General features: G+C 41.6%; 1 protein-coding gene across 13 annotated transcripts in view; it reads right to left on the bottom strand.

The window, feature by feature from the left end:
- KMT2C (lysine methyltransferase 2C) overlaps nt 1-16,534 on the bottom strand; it is a 188,261-nt gene that overhangs the window by 15,857 nt on the left and 155,870 nt on the right. For all 13 annotated transcript variants that reach the window (XM_090143163.1, XM_090143155.1, XM_090143156.1 and 10 more), the window contains 8 exons: nt 14,087-15,967; nt 12,827-13,152; nt 10,203-12,010; nt 9,015-9,126; nt 8,535-8,613; nt 8,361-8,424; nt 5,300-5,532; nt 662-2,374 (listed from right to left, as the gene is read on the bottom strand). In XM_090143163.1, coding sequence (XP_089999289.1) covers nt 662-2,374; nt 5,300-5,532; nt 8,361-8,424; nt 8,535-8,613; nt 9,015-9,126; nt 10,203-12,010; nt 12,827-13,152; nt 14,087-15,967 — 6,216 coding nt within the window. The remainder of the gene's footprint in view (nt 1-661; nt 2,375-5,299; nt 5,533-8,360; nt 8,425-8,534; nt 8,614-9,014; nt 9,127-10,202; nt 12,011-12,826; nt 13,153-14,086; nt 15,968-16,534) is intronic.

Genomic DNA, 16,534 nt, shown 5'->3' with positions numbered 1-16,534 from the left:
CATAATGAAAGGAAAACTTGGTTAGAGAAAGAAGGCATAAGTTAATATTATTAGTACAGATGTAGCTGGAGTTTAGAAACAGAAACAGTATTGTGAAACAGTTCTGGGCTGTATTAAATCACTGCTAGTACAAATTTGCAAAGCCCTTCTTCACATAGAAGGACAGTTGTGTAAAAACAATCAGAATGGGACTTGGCAATGCAGCAGGTGGTCTCACGCCAAAAGAAGGTCTGATTTCTTTTTCCCAGTTATTATTCCAAATGGCTCTGTACAAACCCTGACACAAGGACTCTCACAACTATTCCTGTCATACATTTACCTAAGTTACCTGCTGCTCACAATTATGGTTATCAGTTTTTATTCATTTTAATGTATTTACACCTTATTTCAAGGATGTGTTTAGAGTTGGGAGACTAATAAAACAACAGTGTAGACACTAAAGACTACAATAAAATAATTAAAATTTACTAAGTCTCAAGCATACCCTACCTCCACAGAAAGCAATTTTTCTAGTTGTTTTAAAAAGTCTTATAAATTATTAAACCATATAATGCCATTAACACAAAGAATTAATCCCTCCCTCAGTTAAAAATAAGCAGAGACAAAAACCAGCCTTGGAGACCTGGTAACCATTGCACAACAAAAGCAGGAAGAAGCTCACCATTCCTTCAGCTGGATTCTGCTTGTCCATTAACTTCTTATCTCCAGCAGCCTCTTCTTCTGTTCGACAGCTACTCTCTGATTTCTGGTTCAGAAGAGATGAGGACTTTTTGTTTTTAAGCAGGTGTTTGAGCAACTCGTTCCCTGACTCCCCTTTGGCTGCTGGAACTCCAGCTGGCTGTGCTGGACTCTGAGCTGAAGAGGGAGGCTGCGATGAGACCTTATCTTCTTCCACCTTAACAGTGCTTTGATTTTCTGTTTTTGGCTCAGTTTGATCTGAGCACTGATCGGTTTCTGCCTTTTCCAGTTTAACTTCTTGAATGCCAGTAGGTGTGTCTGGTTTGGCCTTGTCAGTCTCTGTACTCACATTTGGCTGTTTTGGTGGCAAGCTGCTGCTGGGGAGCTGACACTCCAGCTCTGGAGAGGCCTGGCTCTCTGCTGCATTAGGTACTGATGGACCTGTTACCTCCACTGACTCCTGCTCATCCTGATGACGAGGCAGTTCACTGGGGGTGTTAACTGTGGGGGTAGAGGTAGAATCAGAAACAGTTGGAGTTGATGGTGCAGTTATATCCGAATGTGGAGTCGATGGGGCTTTTATTGACTCAGCATCATCATCCTTCTTCTTTTTTCGTGTCCTTTTCTTTTTTCCTTTCTCTTCTGGAATTATGTCAGAATACAGCTGTATGAGGGACTGGCTCGACCCAGGGAAGTTTGCTCCCTGGGGCACATTTGTGTCCGAACCACACGGGGCACCACTGCTCAGTGCTGCAGATGAAGGAACTGCAGATGAAGGTACAGCAGGAGCAAATGGAGGCCTGACCTGGTTCTGTGTAAAGGTGGCCCCAGGAAGATTCCCATGGGTTTGTTTTACATTATGGAAATTAGAGGATCCACCTGGAACAGCGGACGCATCAGGTCCAAAAGTCGTAGGTCCTACTGGCCTCCGCTCATTGCTTTGCATGAAATTTGTGGCAGGAGGTGAGTTCACAGGACCTTGTTGCAGCAACTGTCCCATTTGCTGCTGTTGATGCTGTGGAGACTGCTGAAGAGGACGTGGAGTTTGTATGAAATCACAAGGTAGATCGGAGTTAAAGAAGGGTATCTGAGACAAGGATGCTCTGTTATTTAATTCAGACCCTATCATACCGTGCTGCTCCAGTTCCATCCTCTGCTGTAAAGCCCTCTGTCGGTCCACCTCCTGCATAAGCTGGATGCGCTGCCGTTCCTGCTGTTCCCGTAAACGTTCCTTTCTTTCCCGCTCTTGGAAACTTTCACTAAAAGGGTTATTGTCATCAAACTCAACCCTGGGTGGTGGTCCTGACTGTGCAGTTGCATTTGGACCAGGCACAGGAGCTGCTGTAGCAGGAGTAATTGGCAGCGGTGTCATTGGAGGCTGCATCCTTGCTGGGTTCATGGAAATGTGACCTGCAGGGGGATTTGTAGACTGCCATCCAGAAATACTGGGCATTCTGGTAGGGTTGGACTGCCCAGGGATCACCACGGGATGCTGCTGATGCTGGAGCTGTTGTGCCACCATGGGGAAGTTTTGCTGATTCATTGCTGGTGATGTTCCTGCTGGAACCATTGGTGGGTGAGCCTGGACTCCAGGCATTATAGCATGGGGTGCCATCCCACACTGCTGCTGCTGCTGCTGCTGCTTGATCCGATATTCCTCAATTAGTTCTGCATGTTCTTTCTGTTGCTTTCGAATCTGTAAATTAAAAAAGTCATTACCTGTCTTTGATATGCACTGACAGTGAAGAATCATAAAACATGCATCTCACCAGCAGAAAATGAAGCTAATGTGAAAACAGCAATTGTGCATTGTCTTATTTTCTCTCCCTTTCTAAGGTTGTATATACCAAGACTGCACTGTGCTAGACACCATACAAACCTAAAATCAAAGCGATCCTTGTAGAGATCCAATCATCTATGTAACAATATCTGGGGACAGGTAAAAGGAAGCTGTGAGATAGATGATATTCACACATCAATATACTTTTTTTTTTTTTTTTTTTTTTGAAGATACAGCTGAAATGAAAAAGTTTGCAGGAAAACGGTGAGGCAAAATCCCATTTATTCATAGGCAGAACCCCAAACGTCACACAGCAGAGGAAAAAACCAACTGCTGCTTGAAAAAACTTATTTTAGGATGAAGATAAACTGGACTTGGATGCAGGAAGTTAAGTCCAGTGACTTATTTTTAAGGCAAATCAGAGAAGCCAATGAAAGGATATGATAGAGTCAGCATGATAACAGGGAGTATTTTGGAAACACAGTAGATGCCTAACTATGCTGCTCTCTAAGAAGTTGAAAGGGCTTGTAATCCACTGGTTAGTAATGCATGGGCTGTGCAATCTCCCTCTCTCTTCCTTTCTCTTTGTTAGATTATGACTTCTGCAGTTCCATTTGCTGTTTGTACTGATGTGAAAGTCCATAATATAAGTAAGAATGTTTGAGAGCACTCTCCTGTGTCTGGGGCAAAAGAGAAACTACAAAGCTCAGGTCAAGAGAGATATTATAGGACACAATACAGAATGCAGGACAGATGAAGCCCAAAAGGCTACTTAATAAAGTAATCTCAGGTCCAAGATGACTTGAGTTCTAGTTTGGCACTGATACTGCCAGATAGACTGAGCCACTGCATAAAGCCACCAAGTCCAGTGCCCCAGGACTTTTCAGTTGGTACAATGCCATAACTGTGTCAGCTCTGTTTGATCAAACAAGGAGGCATCCAAACCACTATGCTTGGATATGCAGTGGTGACGAGCCCTGTGACTGTACTTGGAGGTGGACAAGACCTCACGGGACCAGTAGCTGTGCAGACCAACCTAGTGATTCTCCCTGAGCAGTGGAGAATGATAAAGAGCTTATTAACACAGGCACTGTGCCACACCAAAGCAGTTAAGCTGCCCTAGCTATAGAAACAACACAGTTGTGTCTGCATGGCACTGTGCCTGAGCTAATAACCCTGTCAGACATAAGCTCACACTGCACTGAGTCAGCTCCAGTTTCTCTGTGCCTGTGACTAGCCTCAAAAATTCACAGGGATTTGAGAGTTTTCTCTATAGATGCAGTCTATCCTTTTCAAAAAAAGAAACAACAGAAGCTTGATTCCACAAAAATGGTTTTGATTTTAAAGAGTGATGAATTGTTTTAAATAGAAAGTCCTTGAAAATATACTTCAGTGAAAACTTACTGAATGATTTCTATCCTGGTGTCTATGAAAGTGCTGCTTACGATCTGGATGATTGGTCTAAAGTCAGTTATTTAGCCTGGTTTACAAATAGCCTTAATTACAAGGCACTAAAGGGACCTGCCAGCAATACCATTATCAGCTGTTAGTCTGACATAACCCCACCGTAAGAGTAGACTGAAGCACAAATGATGGAGATGGCTAAAGTTAGTATGTTTGCATTTATTCCGCTTGTTATTCATTGTAGAAGAAACTACATTTCACTATGCACTCCTGCATAGTGAAAAGACAAGCCAACACATACTCCATCCAATGCATGCTCTGCCTTGAGGCAACACAGGGGCAAGAAACTGGGAGTCAGGTATCACTCGGGACTTCACTCCAAGCAGCCTGCTGCCAATTTTTAACCTCAGATTAATAAAAGGTAAGTCTAAAGTGTTTTAGTATTTGGCAGGACTACTTGTTCCTCACTGACAATGAAAAGATTCCCCATCTGCACAGTAAGGAAACACCACAGCAGATAGTTTCTAAATGATGACTTGAAGAACATAACTTTTAGTACTGTTGGCCAAACCACTGATATATCAAAGTAATTGCAGGCTCAACTTTAGTCTCATTTACTATAATTACAGTTACAAGATGCAGCAAGTGAAATTCCAACTAAATGTAAAGAAAGAAAAAAAAAAAAACCACACAGTGAAAGTGGTTACACATTGGAACAGGGTCCCCAGAGAGGTGGGGAAGCCTCTGCCTTTGAAGAATTATCAGAACTTGACTGACGTGGCCCTGAGCCATCTGATCTAACCATGAAGCTCATTCTCCATCGATCAGGAGACTTAGCTAGATTATCTCCAGATACCCCTTTCACCTCTGCTATGCTAGGATACGGTAGCAGACAATACACTAATGATTAGTACCTAAAAATGAGACAGATGAAAAAAACAGGCTATCATTAAAAATGTAATGAAGAGAGATTTTCAAGGAGTAACATTTATCTGGCATATTTCCAAGAGGTACTGATTACATAAAGACATCTGAAAAAGTCAGAGGTAAGAAAGTCATTCCTTCTTGAAAAAGAGCCTTACATGCTTAGACTTTCCTCCTCTGCAGTCTAAATCTTACACTTCTGTTTTTCATGGCTCTAGGAACTCTGTTGTAAATCATTTTGCTAAAGAAATTCTCCTCTTCCCAAACTACGACAACAGCTTTTTGTCATAGTTTTTGCTGTAGTACATCCTCCTACAACTCCACTGCCATTGGTGATCCACAGTAATGCAGCTACACATGACATACATGATGTATGACACAGAGCAGCTCCTTTCAAATAGCCTCCACTGTATTTCAGCATTTTAATCCATGTTTTAATAGACCTAAAGAAAAGAGTCATACCAGTGCAACAGCTCAGTATCAAGGTGATCAGTTTGGTTTCCCAGTGATTACCTGTTCAAGCTGTTTTTGGACCATACTTTGCTGCTCTGTAACGTGCTTAAGCTGTTCTGCATCCTCTTCTGGGAACTCACGGCCAGCTTTTTTGGCCGTACGCTGTTTTGCTGAGAGTGCTTTTTTTGATTTCCTGTGTGCTCCAATTTGCTCCTCAAGGTACTTCTGTTGCATTTGAAGAAGCTGTTGCGTTTCTTGCAGCCATTCCTCGTACTGCTTTCTTTGTGAATCATCTAGGAGACAAGGGAAATAACATACGATATGATCTCGTAGTACTTTTTAGAGATGAAGTTTAAAAGTCACATTCCCCTCTTATTTTATGAAACTGCTGGTCACGTTCGGCCAAATTCGACAGAAGAGTTGAGATCTCAAGAGATACCAAGACTTGGAGTGATCTCTGTAAAGGAGACTGCCTTTACTGAGTAAGTAGTTTTAACTTAGTCCCTACATTTTGAGGGACGTGGCTGCTATCTGGTCAGTACATGTGCACTTGCTGCCCAGTGAGCAAATGCAGCTTTGAAAGCAGCTGCAGAGCCCAGTGGAACCCTGCCTGCCACAGAAAAGGGCATGAGGAAAGACTTGGATAGAGGGAAAGAGATTAAGGAATAAGGACATAAATTTCAATGAAATATGTCTAATTATTTCTGACGCTTGCAGAGGAGTTTGGTCCACTTAGAAATAACAGCAAAAATAGATATAAGAAAAAAATGAACATCAAAAACATTCATCATAAATCCAAGAAATGTAAGAAAGACGGTATAAGGGACTGGAAACGTGCCAAGGCCTGCTTTATACTTCAAAATTAAATCCTAATCAACCGCTGATTGAAGAGGACAAGGCAATTTAAACTAAATTGGAATAGCTAAGCACTAAGGGAGAGTTACAAGTTATTTAACCTATACTGAAAAGTGCAACAAAACCCTCCACAACAACACCCTCATCACATCAAGTTCCCCACTTCCAGGAACAACCATGTGAGCAAGTGCAGAAAGGCATTCTCCACTAGCAGAGAAAGACACTCCACTACAGACATAAAATAGAAAGTGGATGAAACACTACTTCCTTCCAGCTGAGACCAACTCCCAGCCATTACTGATCATAGAAACCAGAGCATGATTCCAAAGGAAATGCACAAATTTATACTCTGAAGTGTAACAGATAACTTATTTCTAATCGCAGATGGCATCAGCTTCACTTCTTTTCACAGACATTTTGAAGGATCATTAGGAATGGAAAAAGCATTGGGGTAGGCTGATTTGTTTTTAGAAATGTCTGAAAATCCGGATTACATGACACATATCTGACTAATCATTTATTATACATTATAATAGAAGAAATGAAAATACATTTACCTTACAATGTAAGTTACTGTAAGAAAATGAACCAATAAAACCTAAGTTTTTTACATTTTGTTTCCATTGTAAAAATAACTTTTTTTGACCACCAGCACAGTGCCTTCAGCATCAGTGCCTTTTCCTTCCCACAAACAACTGTGCTCTCATTTAGACTGTAACTGTGACATTACTCATTTTCCAAATGAGAAATAGTGATCTGCTAGGAGCAATCCATTGCTCTCATATATTTTTCTGGAGGCAAAACAATCATGTCCAATAACACACTTCATTGGCACTGAGCCCAGAAAGCGAGACGCAAGGTTTGGTGACAGTATCATTTGTCTTGGGATCACACTGTGGCACTGAACTGGATAATCAGGAACAAGGCATGGAATTTTCCTTGTGTGGAACGTTTGTTTATCTCGTATAAGGAATAAAGATATCCATACAACGGTATGATTTCAATACAACCACCTTTTCCTTGTGCTCTAATCCCTACCACATTCCTCTTTCACAGTCGTTGCAGTAGAAACAGTCATTGAACCTAACAGCTCAACTGAATCGATTCACAGAGCTATCTACAGCCTCAAGGGGCACTAATTCTTTCAGTGATATATTCTGTGAAACTAATCATGTAACCCGAAGGGACAGCTGAGTGGAAATGATGGAGAGTAACTGCAGATGGAAAGTACTGAAATATTAACAAGGTCCAGGTAAGAATAACTACTGCTGAAATGAAGAACAGATTTTCTCAACTGCTCAGAACCACCACCCCCAACCTGAGCCAGGCTACTGCTGAGTGCCACTTACAATCTCACCAGAAATTAACACAGAAAAGATTACTAAAGCTTCTCATTGCACATTCAGTATTGCAGCTTCTGTTTCTGGAAAAGGAGAAGGTGTTTGCTTCTGTTTTTTATACATAAATATCAAGTAAAGCTTTTGTAGTAACACTTCTTTGTATGTGTTCCTCCTCTCCCAGCACACACTGTGTTTTAATTCCTGCTAATGTTTCTCCTTCTCATCACAGAGACTAAGACTTACAACTCATCTAGGGCGAGCAGAGTAAAGAAAACAATGTGCTAGAGCTATATATGTCTACTTTTGGCAACTATGGTTCCCAGCCAATCTTGCTTAATTAATGCTTGGAAAGCTTTTATTGGCATTTTTAAAATGACAATGATGATGCAAAAAATTTTTGCTTTTTAAATAAAAAATAACCCATCAATAGATTCCCATTCTCACTGAGCTCTGAATACTAAACCTCAATAGAAGACCAGTTGCCAGGGATGCCCCATCCCTGGAGACACCCAAGGTCAGGCTGGATGGGGCTCTCAGCACCTGATGGAGCTGTTGGTGTCCCTATGAACTACAGGGGAGTTGGATCAGATGGCCTTTAAGGATCCCTTCCAATTCCAAAGATTCTATGATTCTATGACCTCATTTTTGAGGTAGCAGCCTGTCAGCAAAGCACAATTACTACTCTCACACAAACACAAATAATACTAATTAACTGTTCCTCCTGGTTCCCCTTTTCATCGTGGTGCTTCTCTGAGGACAGTTTTCTAGAAAAAGAATACAATTTACCATGCATTCTTTCATGAACTGATACTGTAATGATGAAATGATACAATTTTAAAAGGATTAATTTTTTGAGAGAAATCAGTTTATGGATATTTTATTTAGAATAACATCATAAAACATTGAATTGGCTGATGTGTACTTACTGACAAAACCAGGACCAAAATTAGGAGGATTAGGTCTAGAAATCTGAGGTGTCAAACTTCCATCCTAGAAATTTCAGCAAAATATACAGATAAGGAAATTAAATAATGATTCAATTGAAACAAAATCTAGTTATCATTATTTAAGACTTGTGCTGTAAACTCAAGTTGTACTACCTGTGTAATGGCCTGCTGCATGTGGTTTTGGCCTTCGTTGGCCTGAGCCCCAGGCACTGGCTGACCCATGAAAGGAAACCTATTGGTACACAGACACAAAATGAAACTGTAACTTTTAAAACTGGTGAGTATCTTAAGGAAGAGTGCATTCTGCTCTCAGCTGGATGTGATAGAGCATGGATTCAGAGTAAAAAAAAAAAAAACTGTTTTTATTGCATTGAGAAAGAGCAAGATAAACCAGTGAACATAAGCTAGCCAATTAGCATCTGCACAAGTGGACAACTCTGCTACTGCAGTCACTCAGGTTAGGTTACAATAATAGAAAATTATGGAAGCTCTAATAAACAACTCGGGGTGGAGAATTCTCTTACTGAGTTCAAATAGAGCTTACAAACACCTTTACTAAGCCACGTTTTCCACATCTCTATGATTTATGTTCACATTTAGCAGCCCTGAAGATGGTATTCCAGCGTTGCCTACCTGTTCATAACCATTGGTGGCATCCCCATGTTACTCTGAGCCATGACTTTATTGATCCCCTTGAGGGCTACCATTTTTGCTTTCATTATAGGATCAGTAATTGCATCAAAGTCTAGAAAAGAAAGACAGTACAAATGAATTACATAACCAATCATTGCAAGTTATTAATTGGAACTGACTCGTTTATATCTCGTTCATACATAAATCACCAGCGAAACAACTCAGCTGCATTACTATTTCAAATTACTTGTCCTCTTCATTTTGAATTTCATGGCTAATATGTTGCTTCATATACCCCCTAAGGAAAGTTAATCTGGCTGTAACTGCTCTTGTTTTCAGCCATAACACACAAAGGAAAGCAGACTGGGTTGAGAAGGGCTCTAGAATAAATTTGGCCTATGAACCAAGAGATTAATAAATTCTATTTATAGTTTAAAGAATCATGAAGAGCAGTTGTTCCTCAGTTCAGTTGGCAAAACTGACACACCATCACAAACATACTAAGAAAACCTCTTCAGTCACTCTGTTATTATTGGTAGAACTACAGGGAGAAAAGCACGTGGCATAAAATGCCACATTCAGCATCTGAAAAGATCCATAAGCATGTAAACCATGCTCTCTCCTGCCAACTCTCCTGTTAGTTGGCCCAGTAGAGCTGGACAAACAGGACTGACTGACAGTCCTCACGAGGGAGTATAGAACTCTTTGAATTTGGAAGGGACCTTTGGAAGCCATCTAGGGTGGCTTGACTACATTCAGTGATCTCTTTGAGACAACTTGAACACTGAAAAAAGAAAAAAAAAAAACAGTAAAAAAGCCACGAGCAGAAAATTGGGATACTGGATATCAGAAGGTCAGCTATTGCATTTCATCATCTAACTGTTTACAAAGGGCACACTTACTCCGTGTCACATACGAAGTTGTAAGAGCTGGTGATGGATAAATTAGCATTAGCACAGTGTTACCCTGATCCTGGTAAACTCAGTATGAGCTCTGCAAAGGTTCAGCACTTCACCTACATTTTCATTTTCCAGACTTCCATTATACCTCCTACTCAGGTTGCTTTTCTGTTATGCCATCTTCACACTCCAAATATCCACCTGCTTCATTTGGCGCTATAAAAATGTTTAACCATTTAATTCTGACTTTTTACCTAACTAAACAGAACACAGACAGATCACCACATACCAATATTAGGGAAGAATGGCTCTGAACGTTGGCGAATCATGGCTTGCATCTGCCGCTGCTGCTGCTGCTCCTGCCTTTCCTGATCCAAAAGATCCTGCAGAAGAAGTGGCTGTTCCTCTAGCAGTAATGGTCTCTCTCGATTTTGTTGCTGAGCTAATGGCTGAGGGAGCATTATCTGTTGGGGACCAGATATGCCACTCGGGCCAGGACGGCTTGTTACAGCCACAGTTTGATTAGATGCCTGTCCTGTCCCAAAGTTATGATTAGCTGACTGACCCTGAATAAATCCTGGGTTTGGTGACCCTTGAGAAAAATTATGGTTTATTCGTGGAACTATGGTCAAATTGGAATTTAAAGTGTTTTCCAAGATCTGCCCACCAGGTGTCAGCAGTGTTTGAGGAATACCCGATGCATGGTTCAGTTGAGACGTTGGCAAAGACTGCGAGGGAGATGCCTCGGTGTTATCTGAGCTTTCATTAGCTAGCAAACTCGAGAGGACTGGTGTGGACCCAGAAATACTGCAGGAACTTACTGCTCCTTGAACAGGCACTGGAGCAGATCCCTGAGTATCTGGACTAGGCACAGTTGTTTCCTGACTGGAAACAGCAGTAGTTTTGTCAGGGAATTCTAGGTTAGCAGGCTGCGCAGGAGCCTTTTCTCCATCTTTTAACTCTGTTTCAGTAGCCTGTTGAGTACTTGTTGATTCTGCATTTCCATCATTTCTTTCATTTTCATTCTTCTTTTCCTCATGAGTGTTTGGGGAAAGTATTTCTGTTTTAATTTCATTTTCTGCAGTAGATTTCTTTGGCGAAGACAGGGTCTCAGGATGAGCAACAGTTCTATCCCCTTGCTCCTCTTTTGTTTCTTCTGTCTTGCCCTGGATATCCAGCTTGACATCAATGGGGACACTAAGATCTAGTTCTTCATTAAACATTCCTTTCTTATCCCCCACATCAAGGTCTGGGTCTGTGTATGCAATTATATCAAATTCCCCAGATCTTAGAAGGTCATCAAGGTGAGGATCATTGGTTTCCAAGTTATCTAAAGTGTCCAGCTCATCCCCTTTTCCATCCTCTGTGTCTAGATTCAAATTTTCAAGATCTTCATCATCCAAATCCTTGACTTCAACCCCATCAAGGTCTTTCACATCCAAATCTTTCACAGCTGGATCATCAGGATCAAGCTTTTCTTCCAGACCATCACTTGACTGGTTGGGAATCTGCATATTTGCTGATTCATCACTCGGTGCAGCTGCAGGCAAAGATGGTCCTGGGAAAGCATCAGCTACTGGTGGATTGCTTAGAGAACGTATTACAAGTGCGGATGGGTTGTCAGGGTTGATTTGATCCTGCTGGGGTTGTGACATATGCTCCAATCCTGCAGACATCTGCAACTGGTTAGGCATACCTTGAGAATTATGTCTCAGTGGTTCTGCCTGTCTGGGTCCTGGAAATTCCTGCCTGGGTATAAACCCTGCGTGTCGCTGATGCTGCACTGCTGGATCCATAATGTTTGGTGCAGAAGGATTAAAAGGCAGCCTTGGCCTCCCATCAGGAGCCCTGTGACGCAACTCGATAAATGCCTGACCCAAAATATTGTGCTGCTGAACCTGAATTCCCTGTGGAGGAAAATGCTGAGGGATCCCCGATGCACTGTTTATTTGTGGATTGCTCACTGGCCGAGGCATATCAATAGACAGAGATCTTCTCAATTGTGGTGGAACTCCAGCACGTTGCATTGCCTGCTGAGGACTGAGAAAACGTTCCTGGCCTGATGGTGGACCATGGCCACCTCCTGGAAACCCAAACCTAAAATAAAGTATAAAAGATAAATTACCTTTTTTTTTCAGGACCAGCATAGCCTGTCATACTTGACTACATAACTATTCAGCAAAATGCTTTACACGACACATTCATTAAAATATTTAAATAAATATTTTGCTGATTATGCTTATATTCAAATGAGCTTTATGACTACAATAAAATAATTGCTTTAATTATGTTTAATAAACAACCTGTTTTAAATTCCAGTCATAATGGATAGAGAACTCTGTGATATTAAGATCTGAACAAATAAACTACATATTAATTCAGTGCAGTATGCTTTAAAAATAATGTGCAGATTTACTGAAATAAATTCAAAATATTGAAAACATTTATTCCCAAGATTGTAATATATGTCAATATTAGTATTCATTGTAAAAACGGCACAAAAGTCAATATTGAATTATATATTCATTAGAAAGCTAAGCAGAAATATTACATTTATCTATTATTAAGACAGCAAAGCTCAAATCAGACCCTTTTTTAAAAAGTTGTACTAAAACAATGGGTGACAGTATCATCCACTGTAATTTCCACAAGCACTGCAGTTTCTCCTTTTTTAATTTATCATAAATTCCCATAAAATACAGCGCAGAGAAGTGCTACTAGTTATAAAATGCACATTCTAATGTTACAGATACTTAAAGCTTACTATACACAACCTCAGTAAAATCACCAGCTACTGCAGACCATTCAGACGATTTTTTATCTCCAAAAAAACCCAAACCCTGTATCCAATGATTTCTGTAGATTTAGAACTACCACTTTAATAGCTTGGTTGTACAAGACTGAAGAGCTTACCTAAGACCATGAGGTCTCATTCCCATGGTGCTCATATCTCCTGGAAACTGGGGTCTACTGAACTGCCCATCACCAGGAAATGGCCCACGTTGATCCTTTGAGTATACCGTGAACCTTGGCCCACCTGGAGGGACAACAGAGGATCTAATATTCCCAGGATACGGAGGAGGAGGGCGGTTAAAAATCTGATTTAAGTTGTCTTGCTGCCAGTGCTGGAGAGGAGTTGCATGGGGAGGAGCTGCTGGATCCTGTAAGGCTTTTTCCTGACGAACTGCATTCTTCTTCTGCTGCTGCTGTTGTAGAATAATTTCACGTAATTTCTGTCGCTGTTTAAAAAAAAAACAAAACAAAAATCATTGCGCTGGACTTTGCAGGTGATGTATTTGGAAGTGTTATACTCTGCTGCTTTCAGCTTTTTAGATGAAAGAAATTCTTCAGTCATTACAGGGAAATATTATACTGCCATAATCAAAGCAGAATTTAGGATTGGGATTGCACAGTGCAAGATGATGGTAATACAATTTTTTATCTCCACATCTCTTGTAATTAGCGTGATGCTACTTTGCCAACTAACAGAGAAGCAACAAACTCTTTCCTCTGTATTACCTTATTTACTATAGAATTGACTCTAACTTTGTGTGAGAAATATTGGCGATCTTTTCTGCTAATTCTATTTCCTGTTGCCCCTTCCAAACAGAAGACCAAGCAGCCTCCCACAAGTTGAATGCAATTCTATGTCTCAGTAAGAGATGCTTGCCAAATTCATTGATAAAAGCCTGGAGCAACAGTTCCTGCAGAAGAGCAATGACCATCAGCAGAAATAACCTCAGCAGGTTTGCTAGCCATCTGAAAAGTTTGATGTCCAGTCTAAGATCAATGCCTACACCCTCCTCAATCTGTGAACAAGTCACTGACGATCAGTTCTACAACTCCTCTATTACAGGATTAATTGCCTATGTAGAATTAATTGTCCTTTCAAGGTGTTGAATTCTCATATTGTAGATAAGATCTTCAATGGCTTCAGCAATGGCTTTGCTTCTTTTTTGGATTTTGTCCAAACTTCTTAAAAATTACCCATTTTTTTATATTTCACACATGCATTATCCAGAGAACCAAACGAACATAAGAAGTGAACAGAGAATTCTACATCACACACCTACGTTTAATGTCAAAAAAGCCAACCCTTCAAATATTTAACAAAAATGGTGGAAATACTACTTCTGAAAGTTGGATGCTGTTAGTGTTAAGTATTACTCTCACCTGTCGTAATTTCTCAGTGTCTGCTTGAGACATATTCATGGTATTCTGTGTATCCGTTACTCCTGTAGTGGGTGCTGGGCCAGGACCTTGTGAAACTTTGGGGAACTGCTGTCCTTGAGAACTCATTGGAGAATTTGCAGATGCACTGAAGTTGCCCTCAGCTCCAGGCCGTGACTGTTCAGCAGCATCGTGGGCTAGTTGACCAGTTCCAAAAGATTCTGGCTGAGGTCTTGGAGTCATCGGTGGTTGATCATAAAGATCACGTGCTGGAGCAGAAGGACCGTGGTTAAATGTATCTGTTATTGCAGGTCCTGCTGGTCTGGGAGTTTGAGAACACGGGTCTGACGGCCTGACAAAAGTGCCCTGCAACCTGTTCTGTGATGTCTGCAGGAAAGGATCTCTATTTGGTATTAAACCTGGTCTTGTCATTGCAGGTCTGTTAAAACTCTCTGGTATTCCTGGTCTTGGAGTTGCTGGTTGCTGAGAATAAGGATCGTTCAGAACTGGCCTTGGTGTTCCAGGAGGTTGAGCGTATGGATCAGAATGTCTCTGATTTGTTGGGGATTGAGCAAACAAATCTGCTGGCTGTGCAGGTCTTGGTGTGGGTGGTTGCTGCATATATGGATCAACTGTGGCGGGACGAGGAGTTCCTGGAGGTTGGGCATAAGGATCAGCAACTGGCCGAGGAGTACCTGGAGGCTGGGAGTAAGGGTCCTGAGAAGCTGGCCTTGAAATGGGTCCAGACTGAGGGAAAGACTCACTCTGTTGCCGCACGATCCGGGGTGGATGGGCAAAAGATTCCTTTATTGCTGGATGAGGAGTAAGAGGAGGCTGGCTGTATGGATCGTTAGACTGATTATGGGAGAAGTTATCCACTGGCCTTGGTGTCAGTGCAGGCCTTTCATACGGATCAACAGCAACGCGCCTTGGTGTACCTGGCATTGATGCATAGGGATCTTGTGGGGACTGAGGCGGGCGCATGGGAGTTTTAAAGTGTCCAGGGCTCCCATCAACAGGAGTAGGAGTAGGAGTCAATGGTGGCCGTGCATATGCATCAGCAGAAGTTACTCTCTGTCTCTGAAATGTATCAGTTCTAGGAGCTGGCTTAGTGAACGGATCACTGCTTCCAGCTGCTAAAGGAACTTTCCCTGACTGATCCATAACCATGGGTGATCTTGGGACCCCCAGTGGTTTGGAGAACTGATCTGAGGTCATAACAGGCCTGGGTGTGTCTGGTGGCTTTGCATAGGGATCGCTGCTACTTGGAGATGAAGAACATGAATCCCTGACTGGTGAAGGCCTGCTTCCCGAAGGTTCAGTTGCCTGAACAGGCCTGGATATAGATGACTGTGGTGCACAGGTATCCAACGGTGCAATGCTACCTCTTCTAACAAAGTTCTGATTACTAGGTGCTGGTCTAGGTGTTCCTACCATCTTAGCATATGGATCCATTGGGGAAGGTGGTCTTGTGTTTGTGGAACCTGGAGAAAACATCTGTTGTGATGACGTTTGAGGAGTCTGAGACTGAGACAGTGAATCATGTACCGGGATTCGGGTTGGAGTAGGGGGTGGTGCTTGTGGTTTGAGGAACACATCATCTGATGATGCTGAAGTAGGTGTAGCAGGTAGCTGCTGCTTTGCAAATAGATCCTTATGGAATGTCTGCTGTGCAGGAGACATGCTGCCACTGCCAGCCTGAGGTGTTAGGGGGCTCTGGATCCCACTGCTGGGTGTGTCTGAGCCAGACTGGTTCAGAAGCTGTTGTGAACCAAACTGCTGCTGTTGCTGCTGCTGCTGCTGTTGCTGCTGCTCATTTTTCACTTGTTCAAGCTTCTGTGTGGCTTCTATTTTGGCTTGCTGCTTACTTTTTTGACGCATTTGCTGTTTAAAAATTGTAAGGAAAAAGGTTATACTTTCACACACACACACACACACATATATATATATATAAACAAAATCTTTGATGAGTAAAATGAATCAGGAATTAAAACTTCTGAATACACTAAAGATCAATTATGAATAACTGTAAATTGTAAATGCAAGAGAGCAGAGAGCATAGCTATTTATTAAGTTCAAATACCTTGACAAGCACCTTGATTGCCTGGGAAGAAAATTTCCCAGGTTGCCTAGAGAGCAGCACGGCTTTCCAACCTTATACTCCAAAGATGAGTACCAACAGATGCAGCACTGATGGAGGTAAATGGGTTCCAAGAGACAAGCAGCCTAACTTGAAGCAGCAAGCTGCACAAGGTTACTGCTATACAGGGTATATAAAAAACAAACTACTGCACCAGCTAGCCATACAAAGGAAGAATAACCTATTTCCACAATAGGTTAAGATTTAAGAGTCAAAGCTTTCCAACAAAATTTTTCAGCATTTACAAGCAGCTTCCCTTCTGATAACACCAATTTTCTTCCACAAAACCTGAATTTATACTCTTCTACAAA

Source organism: Phasianus colchicus, chromosome 6 (assembly GCF_987193195.1).
Source record: "Phasianus colchicus chromosome 6, bPhaCol1.hap1.1, whole genome shotgun sequence".
Lineage (NCBI taxonomy): Eukaryota > Metazoa > Chordata > Aves > Galliformes > Phasianidae > Phasianus > Phasianus colchicus.
This window is presented reverse-complemented; position numbering and strand designations above follow the sequence as displayed.